This window comes from Lissotriton vulgaris, chromosome 11 (assembly GCF_964263255.1).
Source record: "Lissotriton vulgaris chromosome 11, aLisVul1.2, whole genome shotgun sequence".
Lineage (NCBI taxonomy): Eukaryota > Metazoa > Chordata > Amphibia > Caudata > Salamandridae > Lissotriton > Lissotriton vulgaris.
The window spans coordinates 1,107,669,504-1,107,687,827 of record NC_141699.1 but is presented as its reverse complement, the minus strand read 5'-3'; the positions used below and the strand labels follow the sequence as shown (position 1 = coordinate 1,107,687,827).

Sequence of the window (18,324 nt, the reverse complement as noted above, 5' to 3'; positions counted from 1 at the left end):
TCGATGGGCAATTGCGCTGCGCCGGCGTATGCCAATTTGTTCATGGGATCTTTTGAAGAAGAACATATCTACAATAACCAGGAATGGGCCACTCATCTTCTCACCTACGTGATATTCATAGACGATATCTTCCTAGTGTGGAAGGGGACGCAAGCATCTCTAGAACAACAACTAGAAATTTTGGATAACAGGAATGACAGAATAAAATTCACCTGGAACATCAATGAAACCACTATACAATTCTTGGACGTAGAAATCACCAAAATGGATAACACTTTCATAACAAACCTCTATCGGAAACCAACAGATAGAAACAATTTGTTACAGTATAAGAGTCATCACCCACAGTCACTCAAAACTCACCTTCCCTACTCGCAATTCATCAGGGTCATGAGATTGGTCTCGGAAGCTGATGACTGTCAAGAGCAACTGAACATAATGGGCAACAGATTCTTATCACGGGGATACCCGGAGGATATCATCAAAAAATCTAAAGAGAGAGCTCAAAAGAAAACCAGAACGCAATTACTGACGTATAAACAAACTGAGAAAAAACCACGAATAACCTGCGTCAGCAAATTTTCAAACGCGAGTGCTCAATTCAAAAGAATAATTCACAAAAACTGGCAGATAGTAAAACTAGAAACAGACTTCAAAGGCATATTCGATGAGGAACCACTCTTTGCTCATACTAGGAGCAAAAACATTGGAGAACTGCTAAAAACACCGACACAAAAAGAAAGTCAACGGACCTTTAAAGGAACAGAACCGTGTCTAAATTGTGGAAACTGCCACAACATTATGAAGGGTGCAAGCATCAATCACCCGATGAAAGGACATAAAATACCCCTAAGAGTGAACTCCACATGCAATACAACCAACATTGTGTATTTACTAAAATGCCCATGTGGCAGCGTCTACGTAGGCCACACGGAAAGAGAGCTTAAAGTTCGGCTCAACGAGCACAAGAGTAATATAAGAACACAATCATCGAAATCAACAGTGGCCACGCACTTCGTTGAAAAACATCCCAATATCAACCAACTAAGAGCATGTGTATTGGAAATAGTCCCTAAAAAAGAGGGAACAATGAACAAGAAAAATCTCTTAAAAAGAGAAAACTATTGGATTTATTACCTCTGCAGTTTGAAGCCCAATGGAATGAATGACAGGACTGAATTCACTTGTTACTTGTGATTAATTAATGTACCATTTATGTTATATCGTATAATCTGAACCTAATGTTGCTCCATAGACATATTACAATTGCATAAAGTCACACTGATGGGCCCGCACGAGCCGGTAATTGATCTAGTAGCAACAGCCCGATAGTGACCGCGTAGTGAACAATAAAGTTAGAACATAGAAAAAAAGTTTTACCTACATACAGCGCATGCGCAAACCAGCGCGTAGTGAGAGTAGACTACTCGAACTTCGAACGGAGTGGGACGACTCCGCGGGAGCAGAATGAGTTGATTTCACTTTTCGAACAAGGTGAGAATTGTCGGGGATTACCTCCATAGAGTTAACCGTTATTCACGGATGTGTAGGGGTAGCGCCCACAGTAATATGCAACTAGCGCGTAACTTAGTAGCAAACCCAGAGTGTTAACAAACTTACAGAGTACTCGATACACTTAAGGATAATGGTTACATTTCACATAAGGAAGCCAACTTAATCTATAGGTAAAACTCGACTTTACTGCGCGTAGAAATGTTGTTTGTTTTGATACATGCACTGAGAAAATGTTTTGTTTATTTAAATTGTAGACGTTCCCTGATGAAGGTGTGATCAAACACCGAAATGCATTGGAACACGGATAGTCTTGAATTTTGAAATGAATGAAAAGTGAATGAAGTAACCTCTGGATTTTGAACTTAAGAAGTACATGGAGTAATCTTTTTGAAAAAAGCGTATAGATTGAACTGTCGAAGTAAAACCACGCTGGAGATTCCAGCAAACAAATACTGGTGCCTAGGGTGATACACTTATGAGGCAATAAGTGTGCAGCTAGAAGTTCTCTAGAGAATTAAGTCAGTTCTACAACAGTGTACCTGCCTTTTACCTTGTTTCATAAATAATTGTTCTTGATAAATATATTGCTTGCTATATTGATTAAGAGAACACAGTATGTAACTATAATGCAGTGGTATACACTAGTGATTGGAATCTTGTTTATCCTTTCCCTAACAGTGCCTTTAAATTTCTTAAGTGAGCTTGAACATTACACTTTGCAAGGTTTCCGGGTCATCGGGCTGGCATATAAACCCCTGGCTACAAAGACAGATCTTGGAGTGGAAACTTTCACAAGGTAAGCCAGAGGGGCTGTAACTCCAATCTGATGATTAAAATTGTCACCTACATGAAAATATATTCTATTGCTGATCCTAAATCAGCCTTCTTCATGGATCAAAAATAGTGAATGCAGTTTGTTTTAAACCTTCACCAACTTTGCAAACTTCACAAGATTTTTCTTCAGAAATTGTTGATAGAAAATCCTCCAAATGAAGTGGATTTTCTGTGAAAAGAAACTGCAAAATTCACTTGTGATATCTCCCAGAACATAAAAGAAAATGATTATATTAATTTTTTAACAGCAACCTGTCAGCACATCTCTCAAATCATCACCCCATCCCAGGTCACTGTTTCCCCATGAACCAGCCCTCGATCACCATCATCCCAGGTTCTTCACAAACAAGGACCCTGTAACCTCTTTTTTGCCCCTTGTGCTGATGAGAAAACATAAGGTGTTAGTATTTTTGTTTACCTAGATGAATGTGGTGGAGAGGTGTTGGAGCAAAGGCCCTGCTGTGCAAAACACTTGTACTGCTACACCCTTGTCTTTAGTCTTTGTTACAAATGCTGAAAAGCCATCTGACTTGGTGTAGGCAAATGAAAAGTTAAGGGTCACATATGTCTGTCCTGATGGGGGTCAAGACATGAAGTTTGTGTATTTTCCTGCATGAAAGTCTGAGAATTTGGTACACAAGACAAACTTTTAAAGGGATTTAAGATGACCTTACAAATATAGTAATACATTTGGAAGATTATATTTGTAGAAGAAAAAAAGACATGATGATTTCAGTAGTTTGTGATTTTTATACCCTATACAATAACCATGATATTGGAAGTCCTGCTTTACCCACTACTAATCAAGCAACTCCAGCTATCCCTACCACTGTCCCTGCCCTACCCCTTTACCTTGTTCTCTCCTACACTTACCCCAACACTTGGAAACAAAATTACATTGGGAATATTTCGCAATTGGATCCAAAATTCGTAAAAAAATAATGGGTAGTCATCCAAACATTACTTTTCAAAGAGCAAGGAATTTAAAAGACTCTTTAATGCACAGTCACTTTAAAAAGAAAAAAAATAATAATTGGCTTTCACATGTAGTATTCCATTAATGCTACAAATATAAGTGGGCAAACAATAAATAATTTTGGCAACTAAGAACAAATGGAAAGTTAAACAACATATCACATGCAAAAAAACATTTGTGATGTATGTAATTCAGTGCTCATGGAATCTAAAATAGGTGGGGAGTACTATTTGTGAACAGAAGAAACAAATATTAGAACATTTAAGAGCACCACACAAAATGATCAGAGTAGTGCAGTGGCAAACAATTTGGCGATAAATCATCAGAATGACTGGAAGAAATTAAAATTCTATGCACAAATTTAACAAAATTAATGACTAGAAAATCAGGAACGAAAGCTACAACAAAGACAATTTTGCCACTTGCTGTAATTAGGAACATCAGCATCTTATGGACTGATTCAGGATGAGGAACCATACATACATTCATAGATGAGAAATGACTTCTTTGGTTCAACCACCTGGTATTCAATTTTTATTATAGGGGTTTTTAAATTTTGGTTTCTAACGAAAAAATTGTACAGTTTGCACAAACACTGAGCACTTTAAGTTTGGTTTGGTTAGACTAATGAAATTGATCAAGCATAATTTAAGAACATCAAAAGTGATATAATTGAGATCAATTTCTAGACATACGTGTATTAATGTTGATACAAATCATAGAATATATTGATGATAAGCCCCCTAGAGGGCATAAATGATGATGTAAATTTTAAGTGGAATTCATTGTAAATGTGTTTATAAATATTTATGGAAAATGAAGGCTATTAATATATGCATCATGAAGAGAGGGAGGGACCCCCATATAAACTACCAATCTCAGAATGCAACTTGAATGAATAGAACATTGATGAATGCTATAGGTACCTGCATGGTTAGAAAATGCCAAAGGATTATCAGTAATATAACAAATAACTATGTATACAGTATTTATTTTAAATATTAGAATTTGCACTGATTTTGTTGTGTTTTATCGCACATTCCCACCTGAAAAAACGACACCTCCCATGACCGATATATCCGTTCGAGCGGAAGTGATCAGAAAATGAGGAATGGGTAGAAAGATTTTGTATCCACGATCAAGGTCCTTGCAGAGTCGAAATGCGTAGGGGCATTGTTCACCTGTGAGTATGGTTCATCTTTACCACATTGGTAAAATTCTGGGCTAGTTAGCAGCGAGGCTCTGCCAAAATTGAGAATCGTACCACTGGAGAGCACCAGCAGGTGGAACAATATATACACACGCATATATATATATATATGTATATATATATATATATATATATATATATATATATATATATATATATATATATATATATATATATATATATATATATATATATATATATTACCTACTGGCGGTCGCCAGTAGGTATATATAGTTAGGATTTTTTTCCTATGTGATTTTTGAAAATTCTATGTCGAATAACTTTGGCGTTTGTGGACGGAATTGGCTGAAATTTTCAGGAAAATGGCACATTTTGTTTCTGAGCAGCCCTTGAAAATTTGGGGGGTTTCGTCAAGGGGGGGCCGGGAAAAAAGGGGGGTCCCAAAACGCATTTTTCCCATTCATTTTTCAATAGGGTGGTTGGAATCACTTTTAGCTCGAACGGCTGAATGGATTTACACAAAACTTGGCCAAATTGTAGATATGGTTTGCCCGACGTGCCTTTGCTATGTCTTAAAATATGTGCTCCAGTGGATTTTGAGAAATTAACGTTTCAAAAAACAGATATATCTGTGACAGCGTCCCGGTTAGCGTCCCGGTTCGCGTACCTGACGCGTAACGGAACTTCGCTAGGAGAAGCGGATTGGCTCCCCGGTGACTGTGAACATTCTAAACAGTCCAGAGCGTCCGCCATCTTGTGTCTCGGTAGGATCGAGACACAAGATGTGGCAAAAACAAAGGGGGAAATGAGCATAAGGGGGCAGAGTACATCCTCCCTTACCCCCTAGGTTTGATGAGGGGGCTTTAAAAGGGCCCCACGGGGAAAAAAATATATAATTTTTATTATCGTTTTTTTTGCGGGAGGAGCGCTCGGTACGCGCACCAGGAAGTAGTCCGGGAAGCGTAATATAGGGAAAATAGGATGAAAGAATGTTCAAATAATGTATGTATATTGATTGTTCTTTTTGTTGTATTTTTTTATTTTTTTATTTAAGTACCAACATGTAGGTACCAATGCAGAGTCTAAAAATAAAAATACACCGTTTCCTTTGTAGATATCTTGCATGTTGTTTCAGAAGTTATTGTGGTATATGGAATTCATAGCGTAGTCTGTCAGGAAAGCAGAAACACCATGGAGGCAGGAGATGATAAAGAGATGTTAAATACACATTGGAGATAATATAGAGGGAGAAAGGAAGTAACTATGAGCAAACTTACTATGTAACACAAAAAAGTCTCACATTATATTTAAAGTCTGATTTTACATTATAATCAATTTGATACTAGTTTAAAAAATACATATAAAAATGAATAATGTCTCAAACAATTTTTGAATTATTAAATATAAATATATTTCTCTGATTCGTTTTCAAAATTTGAAAGAACTTCTAATAATTGATTGTCAGAAATGCTCTCATTTTCAATCAGGTAATCTACTGATTGTACACATTGCAGAAGTTCAAAGTCCCATGATTCATCTAAGAATTCAGAGTCATTGGGTTCAATTTCTGTATCTTTGTTGCTTTCCAGAACAATTTCGATGGTATTTTTTTGCTCTCCTTCCATTTTTGTGCTGTAAATTGAATTTTAAAAAAATATATCAGTACAGATAGGGCACTGTTGGGTTTAAGTACAGACAGGTAGTTTGGTTTTTTAAACAGTGATTTTATCTTTGAGCAGTGTATGGTATCAGACTGGAAGTAGAAATATAAAAAAAATGTATGTGATAAAGCCTAAGTAAATTCTTAATTATACAAGACAAGCCTAACTCCATCCATAACTAAAACAGAGAAGTCTATCGTATTCTATAACTATTACAGAGGGATAGTATATAACTATCAGAAAATGTTTTCCTAATTAACTTAAAGTGCAGAACATACTTTAGTTTTTAAAATAACATCTTACCTTTCAAAAAGAAGTTTAAGTTCTCAGTTGAAATGCACTTGCTATGTACTCAGGAAGTAGTAGTCAAAATGGCTGTGTTTCTCTCTCTTTCTTTATATATATTCAGGTACATAACCAATCAAATGTCATGAAATAATAGAAGATATTGAAAGTAGCATTTTAATTGGTTGTCAATTCTAACACTTCATAAGTGTTTTTGTTAGGTAATTTACCGCAGGATATTTAGTCAGGCTTACAGCATAATTTTCTCAATGGAATTCCATCAAATTTGGGTAAATGGTAGGGACTGCTATGTAGTAGGGCCTATTCTATATTTGATGAAATTGTCTGTAGTGGTTTTTCTGTAAATTACTTTCCCACCTTTTTTTTATCGAGCGCTTACCGGTGCGCTCCCCGGTACGCGAACCGGCAGCGTTACTGGAGTCCTCCATTTTGTGTATCAGTAGAATTGAGACACAAGATGGAGGACAAACAACGTTCGGAATGGGTAGAAGGGGGCACGGTAGACACTTTGTGACCCTCTAGGTTTTCTGAGGGGGGCTTAGTACGCTGATATATGCAAAAATAAAAAAATAAAAATTTGAAAATTTCGCGGGGGGAGCGCCCGGTACGCGCACCGGTAAGCGAACCGGGGAGCGTACTTTGGTGAAAAAAAAAAAGTTAGAAAAAGATAAACCTTTTGAATGATCAGAGGTAGGGTAGCTCTGAAAAGAGCTATTGGGTTCTGTGGCTAATTTGTGTACCTACAAGTAGGTTCCAATGCACAGTTTTAAATAAAGGACGAATATTCTATTCCCTTTATCGGAGAAGTGCACACCATCTCTTCTGTAGATGTCTTGAATGTTGTAACGCAAGTTATTGTTGTATATTAAACCCATTCCATAGTCTCTCATATAAGCAGAAACAGATTTATTCACATGTTTCCGTGCTTTCTCAAATTGTGGAAAAAATTGGTTGGACCACTTCCATTTCTGTCTTTGGCATATATTGGAATATACCAAGGCAGTTTGGGGAAAAAGTGTCATCAATTGATGAAAGGTGTTCTTTAAAAGCATTTCCAGACCAACCCCAGTCATAGTGCCCAAATCATTTCCACCACAGTGCACTATTAAGAGGTCAGGGTTTGGCAGATGCATACATTTTTTTTATTAAAAACATATAAAATATATTTTTCATTTAAAAGAATAATACATTTTACAGCTTTTGATATTTGCTATTAAAAACCATTGAAATTCACTGAAAAAACCATAGGTTACAGACCATATATAGTTAGGAATTAGCATTTACAAAACCTTGAAAATTCAATTAAAAAACCATAGGTTATAGACCATATATAGTTAGGGATTAGCATTTACCAAACCTTATTTTACTCACACAAAACCATTGAAATTCGCATATATAGTTAGTTGCACTAACTATATATCGTGCACCCGCAATCCACTGCTGATGATGTCACATATTACATCATTCATGACATGGTCAGTGACATCACTGATGACATCACTGATGACAACTCAAATGACATCACTGACAACATCACAGATGACATCATTAATGTGTTAATACGATGAACCTCTACAGACTCTAATATAACCTTAGATACACTCAGTGAAAACAGACACTCACAGATTGTCACTCATCCATGGAGTTACTCATACACCTAGACAGTCATGCAAAAAATCAATCACACCTCCATTTCCTCAACTATACAGTTATGCACACCTTACTTATTGAAACATATTCTAACACATATTTACTCTCTTATACAATTACTGATACAAGTTTTCAATGATCCATGCAGCCACTCACACATTCACTGGCTCTTAAACACAGTAATTTATATATCTCTCACATGTACTGTGTTTTACATATGTACTTACTTTGACATGTAGCATTGAGATATCCATTCACTCATCAATACACTCATGCACACAGTCAACCACCCATACAGCTGTTTCCACATGCAGTTTTGAACCCATACATCTAGTGAATCAACTGTTCACACAAATATGCACAGAGTCACACCCCTCCCAGCCACCCCCACACACACACTCACTCTCCCATACAAATACTTGGGCAACCAATCAATAACCAATATAGTTACTCATATAGCTACTGATCAACACATGCAGCAGCTTACAGAACAACAGATATAATGATGCACAAATTAAGACAGTTTAATCACTAACCCATGCACTCAGTGAGACACATTTAATCACTCTCTCATACAATCAGTCATGCACCTACTAAATCCTTCATCCAGACATTTATACATCCACTCATTCTTCAATATGTAAGACATATTTTAACTTTACAGAAACATACAGTCACTGGTTGTTGTAATCAGTGATGTCATTTGAGTTGTCATCAGTGATGTCATCAGTGATGTCACTGACCATGTCATGAAGGATGTAATATGTGACATCATCAGCAGTGGATTGCGAGTGCGCGATATATAGTTAGTGCAACTAATTATATATGCGAATTTCAATGGTTTTGTGTGAGTAAAATAGGGTTTTGTAAATGCTAATCCCTAACTATATATGGTCTATAACCTATGGTTTTTTAATTGAATTTATACTTAGAACATACGTCCCAATATGTGGATTTCTTTTTGCAAAACCATGTGAAAGCCCTCCCATCATATGTGAGTGACACAAGTGACTTTTTACGTAAGATAAAGGACATCAATTGGGGATCTAATTTTCTGTTGATAGCCCTAGATGTCAGCTCACTATATACTAGTATTGTACATTCGGATGGTTTGAGAGCGCTTGATTTTTATTTGGAGAAATCTATGGGTAAAATGCCAAAACATAAAGAAATGTTATTAGAAATTGTGAAATTTTGCTTAAATAATAACATGTTTATGTTTAATAATTTGCTGTACAGACAACTACAAGGTGTTGCCATGGGGGCCAGCTTCTCCCCCAGCTACGCATGTCTTCACATGGGTTGGTGGGAGGAGCTGGTCCTTATGGTTGAACACAGGGAGGCAATGACTACACAAGTCATAACATGGCTACGTTTCATAGACGATCTATTTTTAATATGGGACGGGATTGTGGAGACAGCAGAAGAATTTGTCCAGGCTAGTAATAACAACAATCTGAACCTACACTTCCCTGCCAATATAGGCCATACATCAGTAACCTTCCTTGATACAGAGGTAACCATTGAAAATAACAAAATTGAAACCAAACTCCACCGTAAGTCAAGTGCAGGAAACTCAAAACTCCATGCCAAAAGCGCACATGTAAAACATCTGGTAAATAGCATCCCCTATGGTGAAATGTTGAGGCTAAGACGCATCCATAGTAAAGATCGTGATCTCCTTATAGCCCCGGAAGGGAGCAAGATGAGGTTTATGGAAAGAGGCTACTCTGACAATATTATCAATGCTGCTATTTCTAAATCTATGCTTAAAAATAGAGTAGATTTATTGGGCATGGGAGAAGGCACAAACAATAAGGCCATGGAAACTAATATTAATGAAACAGATCAGGAATTCAGGATCATTGTCCAATTTAGTAAACAACATAAAAAGATTGAATCCATCATTAAGAAAAATTGTTTTTTAGTTTTAAGTGATCCCGTTATAGGCCCTATACTACCAAAAAGACTGTCTATAACGTACAGCAGAGGAAAATCAATGAAAGATGAATTAGTGGAAACTAGTCCAGAACTTATTGAATCATCTAACTGGCTACAAACACATACCAGCTTTTTTAATTGTAAATCATGTAAAACTTGCCATGAGGGTGTTAACAAAACTACGTACTTTTCCCCATTTGATGAAAGGGAACACAAAATGTGTAAACTAGTGACAGACAAAACCGAGTATGCGGTTTATGTGTTGTATTGCCCCTGCAATTTACTTTATGGAGGGAGCACTAAGCTCCAAGTTCACAAAAGAATACTACAGCATCTTAGAGCAATCAACAATCAAGACAACACTTACCCTGTGGCAAGACACTTCAAATTGAACCCAGTCGTTTGGAGACCAGATATATTCTCGAACTTAATACCAAACAACCATCAGGTCTCAAAGTTACAGAAGATCTTTTTACATGCCTCTGAAAATACTACACTTTTAGCTCAACTGGATCACTTCTTTTATATAGGTAGATAGGTTCAGCAGGTTTTAACACTATGAATTTTATTAGGGGTTTTTATTCTATTTACATAATATTTATAGATTATTTAGTCGAGTAACGTGTTTTTATATATAAATGTTATATTTAATAAAAGTTTATATATAGCAATAGTTTTAAGCTGATATTATATTCAATATAGAATTTTAGTTTTTTTAGCTTATTTTTTCTATTGTGTCACAGTTACTTTGTGTGGTCGTTAGGGCATTTTAGCCTCTCACGGTACACCTCTGGCAAATAAATTGGAAAATTCCCTCAAATTAGCCAACTATGATATAATTTTGATAAATATTACAGATCCCCTTCTATCGGTATCGAGGTATTAAAACCAAGATGTCAACCAGTAAGACTGAACTAGATCATGAATCAGCCACTCGAGTAATTCTCTGTCCTTGAAATGAGTTTGACTAATACCAGTCTCTCACAATGCTTTAATGTACCAGCTCATTGGGATAAAACAACATTGGGGCCCCAATGTTGTTTTATATATATAAAACATCTGTATCACCTCGTGCCCTTTAACATCAACCTGGATGTATTTAAACAGTTATCAATTGCTTGCAATCACTAATGAACCAGGGTGCTGTGAAATATATTTAAAATGTTTTTTTTATATTTGCACTCATATCTTTTTGCACTTTAGCACTTTTTGCACAAATGATTAACATTGGTTTATAATGTGGATTTAAATGCGATACTTCAACTTAAATTCAAGTTGAATGTATTTAATGAGAGAAAACAGTATAGAGGACATAATTATAATTTTCATACGTAGTGTTTCTTCTATGTTATTTGAATATGCATGCCATCAAAGCCAATTGCAAACGAGAGTATTCAAACTGTATTTAAACCAATGGAAAACACTTCACCATATCATGTGATCAAGCGCTCTTTGTATGTCATGGCGACTTACTGCACAAAAATTAATTAATTTGCACAGATTTGGTGGTCCGTATACGTTACTTTGCCTGAGAGACAACGGCGTCAGGAGATTGGAACCTTTGGATATATATATATATATATATATATATATTCACATATATTCACTAAAAAAACATAGGTTTCAAGGACGTTATAGTTAGAAATTAGCATTTAAAAAACCTTAGGCATTTTTTTTTGCTGACGGGTACTGGTGGTAAAGGACTCTGACTAACCGGGCCTAGAGCCAGTGATATGCTAAAAGACACTTAGAATACAGTGAAAACACCTACATACACTATGGAACACTATGCGTTGGGGTACCCCTTTGATTAGCATGACCTCCTCTGTATTGGGTATGAGTTAGTACCTGGGTCATTGCATGAGTACATGGGTAGTGACTGGATGATTAGAGTACTGCAGGGAGAGTGCTTGGTGAATTTATAAGTGCTTGGGTTTTGGCAGAGTGATTAGATAAGGACATGGAACTGGCTGGGTAATTGGAAGCATGCATGGGTAGTGACAAGGAGATGGCTGGACTGCATCAGTAGTGCTGAGGGGATTGAATCAGTGCATGTGTGAGTGCCTGGACCATTGCATAAGTACATGGGTAGTGACTGGATGATTATAGTACTGCAAGCAGAGTGCATGGTAAATGTGTAAGTGCTTGGGTTTTGGTGGAGTGATTGAATAAGTACATCGTGCATGCTGCATGATTGGAGGAGTTCATGGGTAGTGGCAAGGAGATGGCTGGACTGCATCACAAGTGCTCAGGGGATTGTTGCAGTACATGTCTTAGTGGCTGGGTCATTGGATGAGTACATGGGTAGTGACTGAGTGATTAGAGTACTGCAAGGAGAGTGCATGGTGAATTTATGAGTGCTTGTGTTTTGGCAGAGTGATTGATAAGTACATGGAACTGGCAGGGTGATTGGAGGAGTGCATGGGTAGTGAAAAGGAGATGATGGACTACATTAGTAGTGCTCAGGGGATTGTAGCGATGCATGTGTTAGTGCCTGGGTCATCGCATGAATACATGAGTATAAGAAGAACTTTATTGCGTGATTAAAAGAAAAATCATTGCAATACAGAATCTTAAAAATTGTAAAAGATACATTTAATATACATATAAAAAGTGGCGACCGATTGGGATCCAATGTGGATAGGGACAGCCGATGGAGCCTGCCAGAACTTTAAGCCAACGACGAATCACTGGCTTTTGGCCCCTCGCAGAGTTTTTTTTCTGCGAGGTCCATGAACCTTACCAAGGCACAGTTTCATTTGATGTTCCTGGGGTCAAAGCAGGCCAGAACTGCTGCTCTGCATGATCTAATCTTGTTTTTGTTCCAAAGGTGCTTCAAAAGGAACCGTCATTGCATGAGTACATGAGTAGTGACTGGGTGATTAGAGCACTGCAATGGAGAGTGCATGGTGAATTTATAAGTGCTTGTGTGTTGGCACAATTATAAATAAGGACATGGAACTGGCTGGGTCATTGGAAGAGTGCATGGGTAGTGACAAGGACATGACTGGACATCATCAGTAGTGCTCAGGGGAATGTAGTAGTGCATGTGTTCGTGCCTGGGTCATTGCATGAGTACATGGGTAGTGACTTGATGATTAGAGTACTACAAGGAGAGTGCATGGTGAATTTATAAGGGCTTGGGTTTTGGCGGATTGATTGGATAAGTACTTGGAACTGGCTGACTTTTTGTAAAACTTCATTTTTTCATTCTAAATTGCGGCTTTGGGGAAACCCGGGTCTTCCCGGGATTTTTAATGACGGTTGGGCAAATATATGGTCTGCTCATGGAATTACAACATTGGGGGACCTTTACGGCTCTCATGGCTTCTTAGACTTCGTAGCACTTAAAAACTTATTTAAACTGACCGATTCAATGAGGTTTAGGTACATCCAAAATAATGATTTTTGGATACGCAAGTTGAAAATTTCAAAAAGTCTAGATTCCGACATTTGGGACTGTTTTTACTCATTGAAGACAAAATCTTTAATCAGTGAAGGGTGTAGGTGCCTTAACACTTATAAGACAGGTGATTGGTCAAATTAGCCGAGTAATGGAGCTCCAAGATGGGACTTAATATAACCTCTAATCAGATTGATTATTCTCTTTCCAATCTTAATAATCTCGTTCAATCGTCAAGCTTAAGGTTACAGCAATTTAAAACCACCTGTCTGCTATATTATACACCTGAAGTAATCTCTAAGTGGTCGACAAATGTTTCATTTAGTGACCGTACCAAATGCCCTAAATGTGATCTAGCAGGTGCCGACTTAGAACATATGTTGTTTTCTTGCCCTGTTTTAAAGGAGTTTTGGTCTGCTTTGGACAAGGTCATGAAAAGTAAACTGGTTAAGCCACAGTTTCTGTCGGCTTTAACAGTACTATTAGATATACACTCTGCCACTCTCCCAAAGCAGGCCTTAATTACCATATTATTATCATGTGCTAAACTAACCATTGCTCGCGGCTGGATCTCCCTGCTATCCCCTCATATCATGGAGTGGTGGTCACTGTCAACGAAATATATTCCATGCAGGCGTCTCTAGCAAAGCTTAGAGGTGTCCGGTCCTTAAGGAAATTTGAAAAAATCTGGAGCAATTTTATTTAAAATGTAATGTATCTAATTTGTATATTTTTCTTCTGTTTTTTTCTTAAGGGATAAATCCCCCATACTGTCTTAATTCAATTTGACTATACGACTCTTTTATCTGATCATACGACCGTTTTACTTTAGTATTGCTGTCCCTGCTCTCCCGTGTTTCTTGATATTCTTTTTGATAAGCTGAAGTGATCTTTTATTCATTCATTTTGCCACACTGTTATTAAGTGTATTTATCCTTCCTGAGCTATTTTGTTCTTTCTCCATTGTCGTGTTGTTAATAAAAATATTTTTTTTTCAAAAAGGAACTAGTTGGGTGATTGAAGGAGTGCATGGGTAATGACAAGGAGATGGCTGGACTGCATCATTAGTGCTCAGGGCATTGTAGCAGTGCATGTGTTAATGCCTGGGTGTGAGAAGTTGGCATGGCATATGTTGTCCACTAGTTATAGTGGACACTTGCACCAGTCCAAAGAACCCCTTAGAGGTGATAGGTTAAAGACAACCTTATTTGAAAGCTATCCTAGAGGTAGCTATGGAGAGCAGCCTTCAGGCTGTCTTGAAGGAATGTAAAGCAGCATGTTTTCCTATCTCTTGAATGACTAAATGAAAGGAGAACCACACCAGGTATATATATAAAATAGATGTATTTATTACTAAACACACCCTACTTGTCTCCTTATGAGGCTAGAAGTCAAAGCACATATGCTACACTTAATTTATCACAGTAAATTAGCACAATATACATTAGGCCCTAAGGGCGAACCAAACCATATATTAAGAAAGTGGTATAAGAAGTTGCTCTCTGAGCTACTGGCTGCCAGTAGCGCAGAGAGCAACATTTAAAGCGTGATGCATTATCTTCAGGGCTCTACAAGGTAAGGGCCCTGGATTCATTAGCAGCCTGCTTGTCAGTTACACCCCCTCTCGTGCTCTCCGCTCAGGTCAAAAGAACTTGTTAGTGGTGCCTCGGATCAGGAAACAACGCCAGGGAGGCGGATCTTTTCACTTCTTGGCCTCCTCCCTGTGGAATTCTCTGCCACTGACGTTAAGGCTTCATGAAGACCTGTTAGCCTTTAGACAGGCTTTTAAAACTTGGCTCTTTAAGCAAGCTTACCCATAGTTAACTCCGTTCCTTTCTGCTATATGTTATGTTTTTGCTAATCTTCCTACAGCGCCATGAATTTAATTTAACATAACATAACATAACATGACTTGACTAGACACAAGGCCTAGAGCCCGTAGAATCACTGGTACCACAAGAAACCACCCAAAGTATTGACACAGGGGAACCACGGGGGTCGCGTGCATTGTGAGAACACAGCCACAAATCGCCGCTACCTTCTATGGTGGGAATTCGTGGTTGGAAATGTAAAGATTAAGGACACTTAGGAGAGGACTTTGAGCAAACCCCTTTAGACTTAAGGGTTTCTAGGGACACCACCCATGGGAGCACCAGAGTACTCGAGCTACCTCACCCAGGGAAGCTGGGTGCATAGGTGTCTTCTGGTGTCTTGAATCGTCGTTGATTTCAATGGTGATCTGCTGCAAAGGGCTGCTGCCGTCAAGAAGAAAAGTGTCCGGTGTGATCCAAGCCTGGATCGAAGATGGGAGGAACTTGAAAGCAGAGGGGTCAGAGTCTGGGTCACTTGCCAGTGACCAGGGGTACGATAGACAAATGCCCACGGATGCCGGGTGCTTCAGGTGTGAAGATGTGAAGCTTGATTCTGTTGCCACGAGGACCAGGAGGCATCGACAATGACCAGGAGCTGGACTCTAGCTGTCCCATGAAGGATGTCGAGTGCTGGGTGTCATAGCCCAGATTGGACCCAACAGTAAGATGCTTCGGTGCAGACCAGCATAGTCTGGAGGACTCACCAAGGGGTGGAGAGTTAGGACACGTCTGGAGAAACCAGGGAAACCCAAGGAAAGTCAAAGTTGCCTTCACAGGGACCCACTAATCAACAGACCAGGGATCGCGAATGTACCTCATGCAAAAGCATAAAGGGCCAGCTCACGGAACACTCTTGGAGTGTAGGCCAGCAATCTTCAGTGGAAAAGGTGCTTGGGGTCTGGGCTACAAGTAACCCAATGCACAGCCTCAAGGAATGTTAAGAAGCTAATGCACTTGCAAAGGTGCACGGTGTCCAGGGGTTCCGGTTCCATGGTACCCACAAGGGATACGGGTCTCAGCTTTGCTGGGGAATCAGGTCAGCCTCAGGGAAGTCTGGAAACCCACCTCCTGTATTGCAAACACTTCGGCAGGAGCTTCGGAGATGTAAACCAGTCAGATGCGTCTTTGGTGCCTGCCAAGCAGGGGAGTAACTCCTTTACTCCAAGGGAGATCCTTCAGTCATCTAGTCATGTAGATCATCAACGTTTCGGGATTTCTGTAGCAGTTTTGTCCAGGTGAAATCTAAAGTCCTGTAGTCAGGGGTGCTTTTCTTATACCCAAGGAAGGGATTGGACATACTCTGGGTACCCACCTATGGGAGGGTCTGGAAAGAGGGGTGGCAACACGCATTTCCTTTGTCCAGTTTCACACCAGAGCCAGGGCAACCGGTTTGAACTGGGCTATGCACAGATGCACCAAATGTTCCCCCCGTGCAGACTTCAAAGCACTCTTGGAGTGCACCGACCCAGCCCCAATACACTGAAGCCTGCCTGGGAGGTGGTGACACCTCCTTGTGACAGGAAACCTATTGTCTAGGCCTCCCCTGCCAGTGCTTCTTCCAGCAGTAGGAGGGCAGACTCATTTCTGTGGCTGGGGCATCCATGCTGTGATGCAAGGGCTCTTTTAAACTGGTACCGGGTGTACCGGTGTGAACATGTCTCTCCCTCTAGAAGGGTGGGATCATACCCCCGCCACCAGGACTAGGTTATCTGGAGCCTCTGGTGAATCTAGTCGAGGTGGGGGAGTGAGGGTTGTACCCTACATAGATGTCACATAACTCCTCCTTATCGTCCGGGAAAAAACCCACTCACAACCTTGGACTCTTTCAAACTCTGTCCCAAATCCATTGTGGACTTGATGGAAGAAACACTGTCTAAGGCTTTTACTAAATCCAACCTTTGGTGGCCTTAGGAACTGGGCTAACCCCCCTCCTTCTGACTTCTGTGGTAAGAAACCTTGGGGTGAAATTCAGCTCTGACCTTACATTTGAGACTCAGTTCCAGGCACTAGCCCCCACTTGCTTCTTCACTCTTAGGTCCCTTAGGAAGATGTTGCATCTCATCCATGTGGAGGTTGAGTTACACCAACTGCTTGATTCAGCATCTTCAAATCTTCCAGAATCCTGCTGTTTGGCTAATTCTCGATTTTCCCTTCGGGCATCGGGGTCAGGTAATTAACATTACTTATACTATCTTCCAGTAAATAAAAGGATCCAGTTCAAGGCACTGATCTTTGCCATTAGAACCTATTCCCATAGAGGTCCACTCTAAATCATGCACCATGTTAAGCTGTACGTCCAAGAGAGATCATTGAAATCTAGCAAACTCAATCTCTTCCACATCCCACAAATTCTTAAGGCCAGAAGAGGAGGTAGATCATTTGTTTTCCTGGCCTCCAAGTTGTGTAATGCACTTCCTCTTGGCTTGATAAGTAATCCATTAGAGACATTTTTTAGACAGAGCCCAAAAACGTTACTCTTGGCCTTTTGCCTTGGTGCCATTTAGAATCTTTCTGCTAGGGTTCCTGTACATAATCCTTTACACTAGCGCTGGCACGCCTCTTCAGAGGTAGCTGTTCTCTCTACAAATGCCTTGTATTGTATGTTATTGCATATCTTTATAAAGATTCCTACAATATCTCCCTCAGACAACCAAGCCCATTAGGTTGCCAGGCCCCTACTATGCACAACCATGGTCCAATGCACAGCGTTTGGTGGGGAGCCCACTATCTACACACTCATAATCCCTATTAGATGTTGAAGACTCTTTGCTGTTCTTTATATGTTCCTGTAGGTTCCATACAACATCTGGCAAAATGTTGGAAATGTTCTCTTTCCAAATTGTAACATGTTCAATAGAACTGTTGATAAAGCACCCCAATATTCTTTGGTGCAGTAATAGTATTAAAACTGTAAATAAATACAGGAATAAGTAAATGATCTTTAATAATAAATAGGATGCACATTGTATATGATCATGTTCAAAAGACTGTTTCAC

General features: G+C 39.1%; 1 protein-coding gene across 1 annotated transcript in view; it reads left to right on the top strand.

The window, feature by feature from the left end:
• The window catches only part of LOC147684251 (putative cation-transporting ATPase 13A5), a 256,436-nt gene that overhangs the window by 133,542 nt on the left and 104,570 nt on the right, over positions 1-18,324 (top strand). Inside the window, exon 16 of the mRNA XM_086942616.1 lies at positions 2,194-2,311. Coding sequence (XP_086798742.1) covers positions 2,194-2,311 — 118 coding nt within the window. The remainder of the gene's footprint in view (positions 1-2,193; positions 2,312-18,324) is intronic.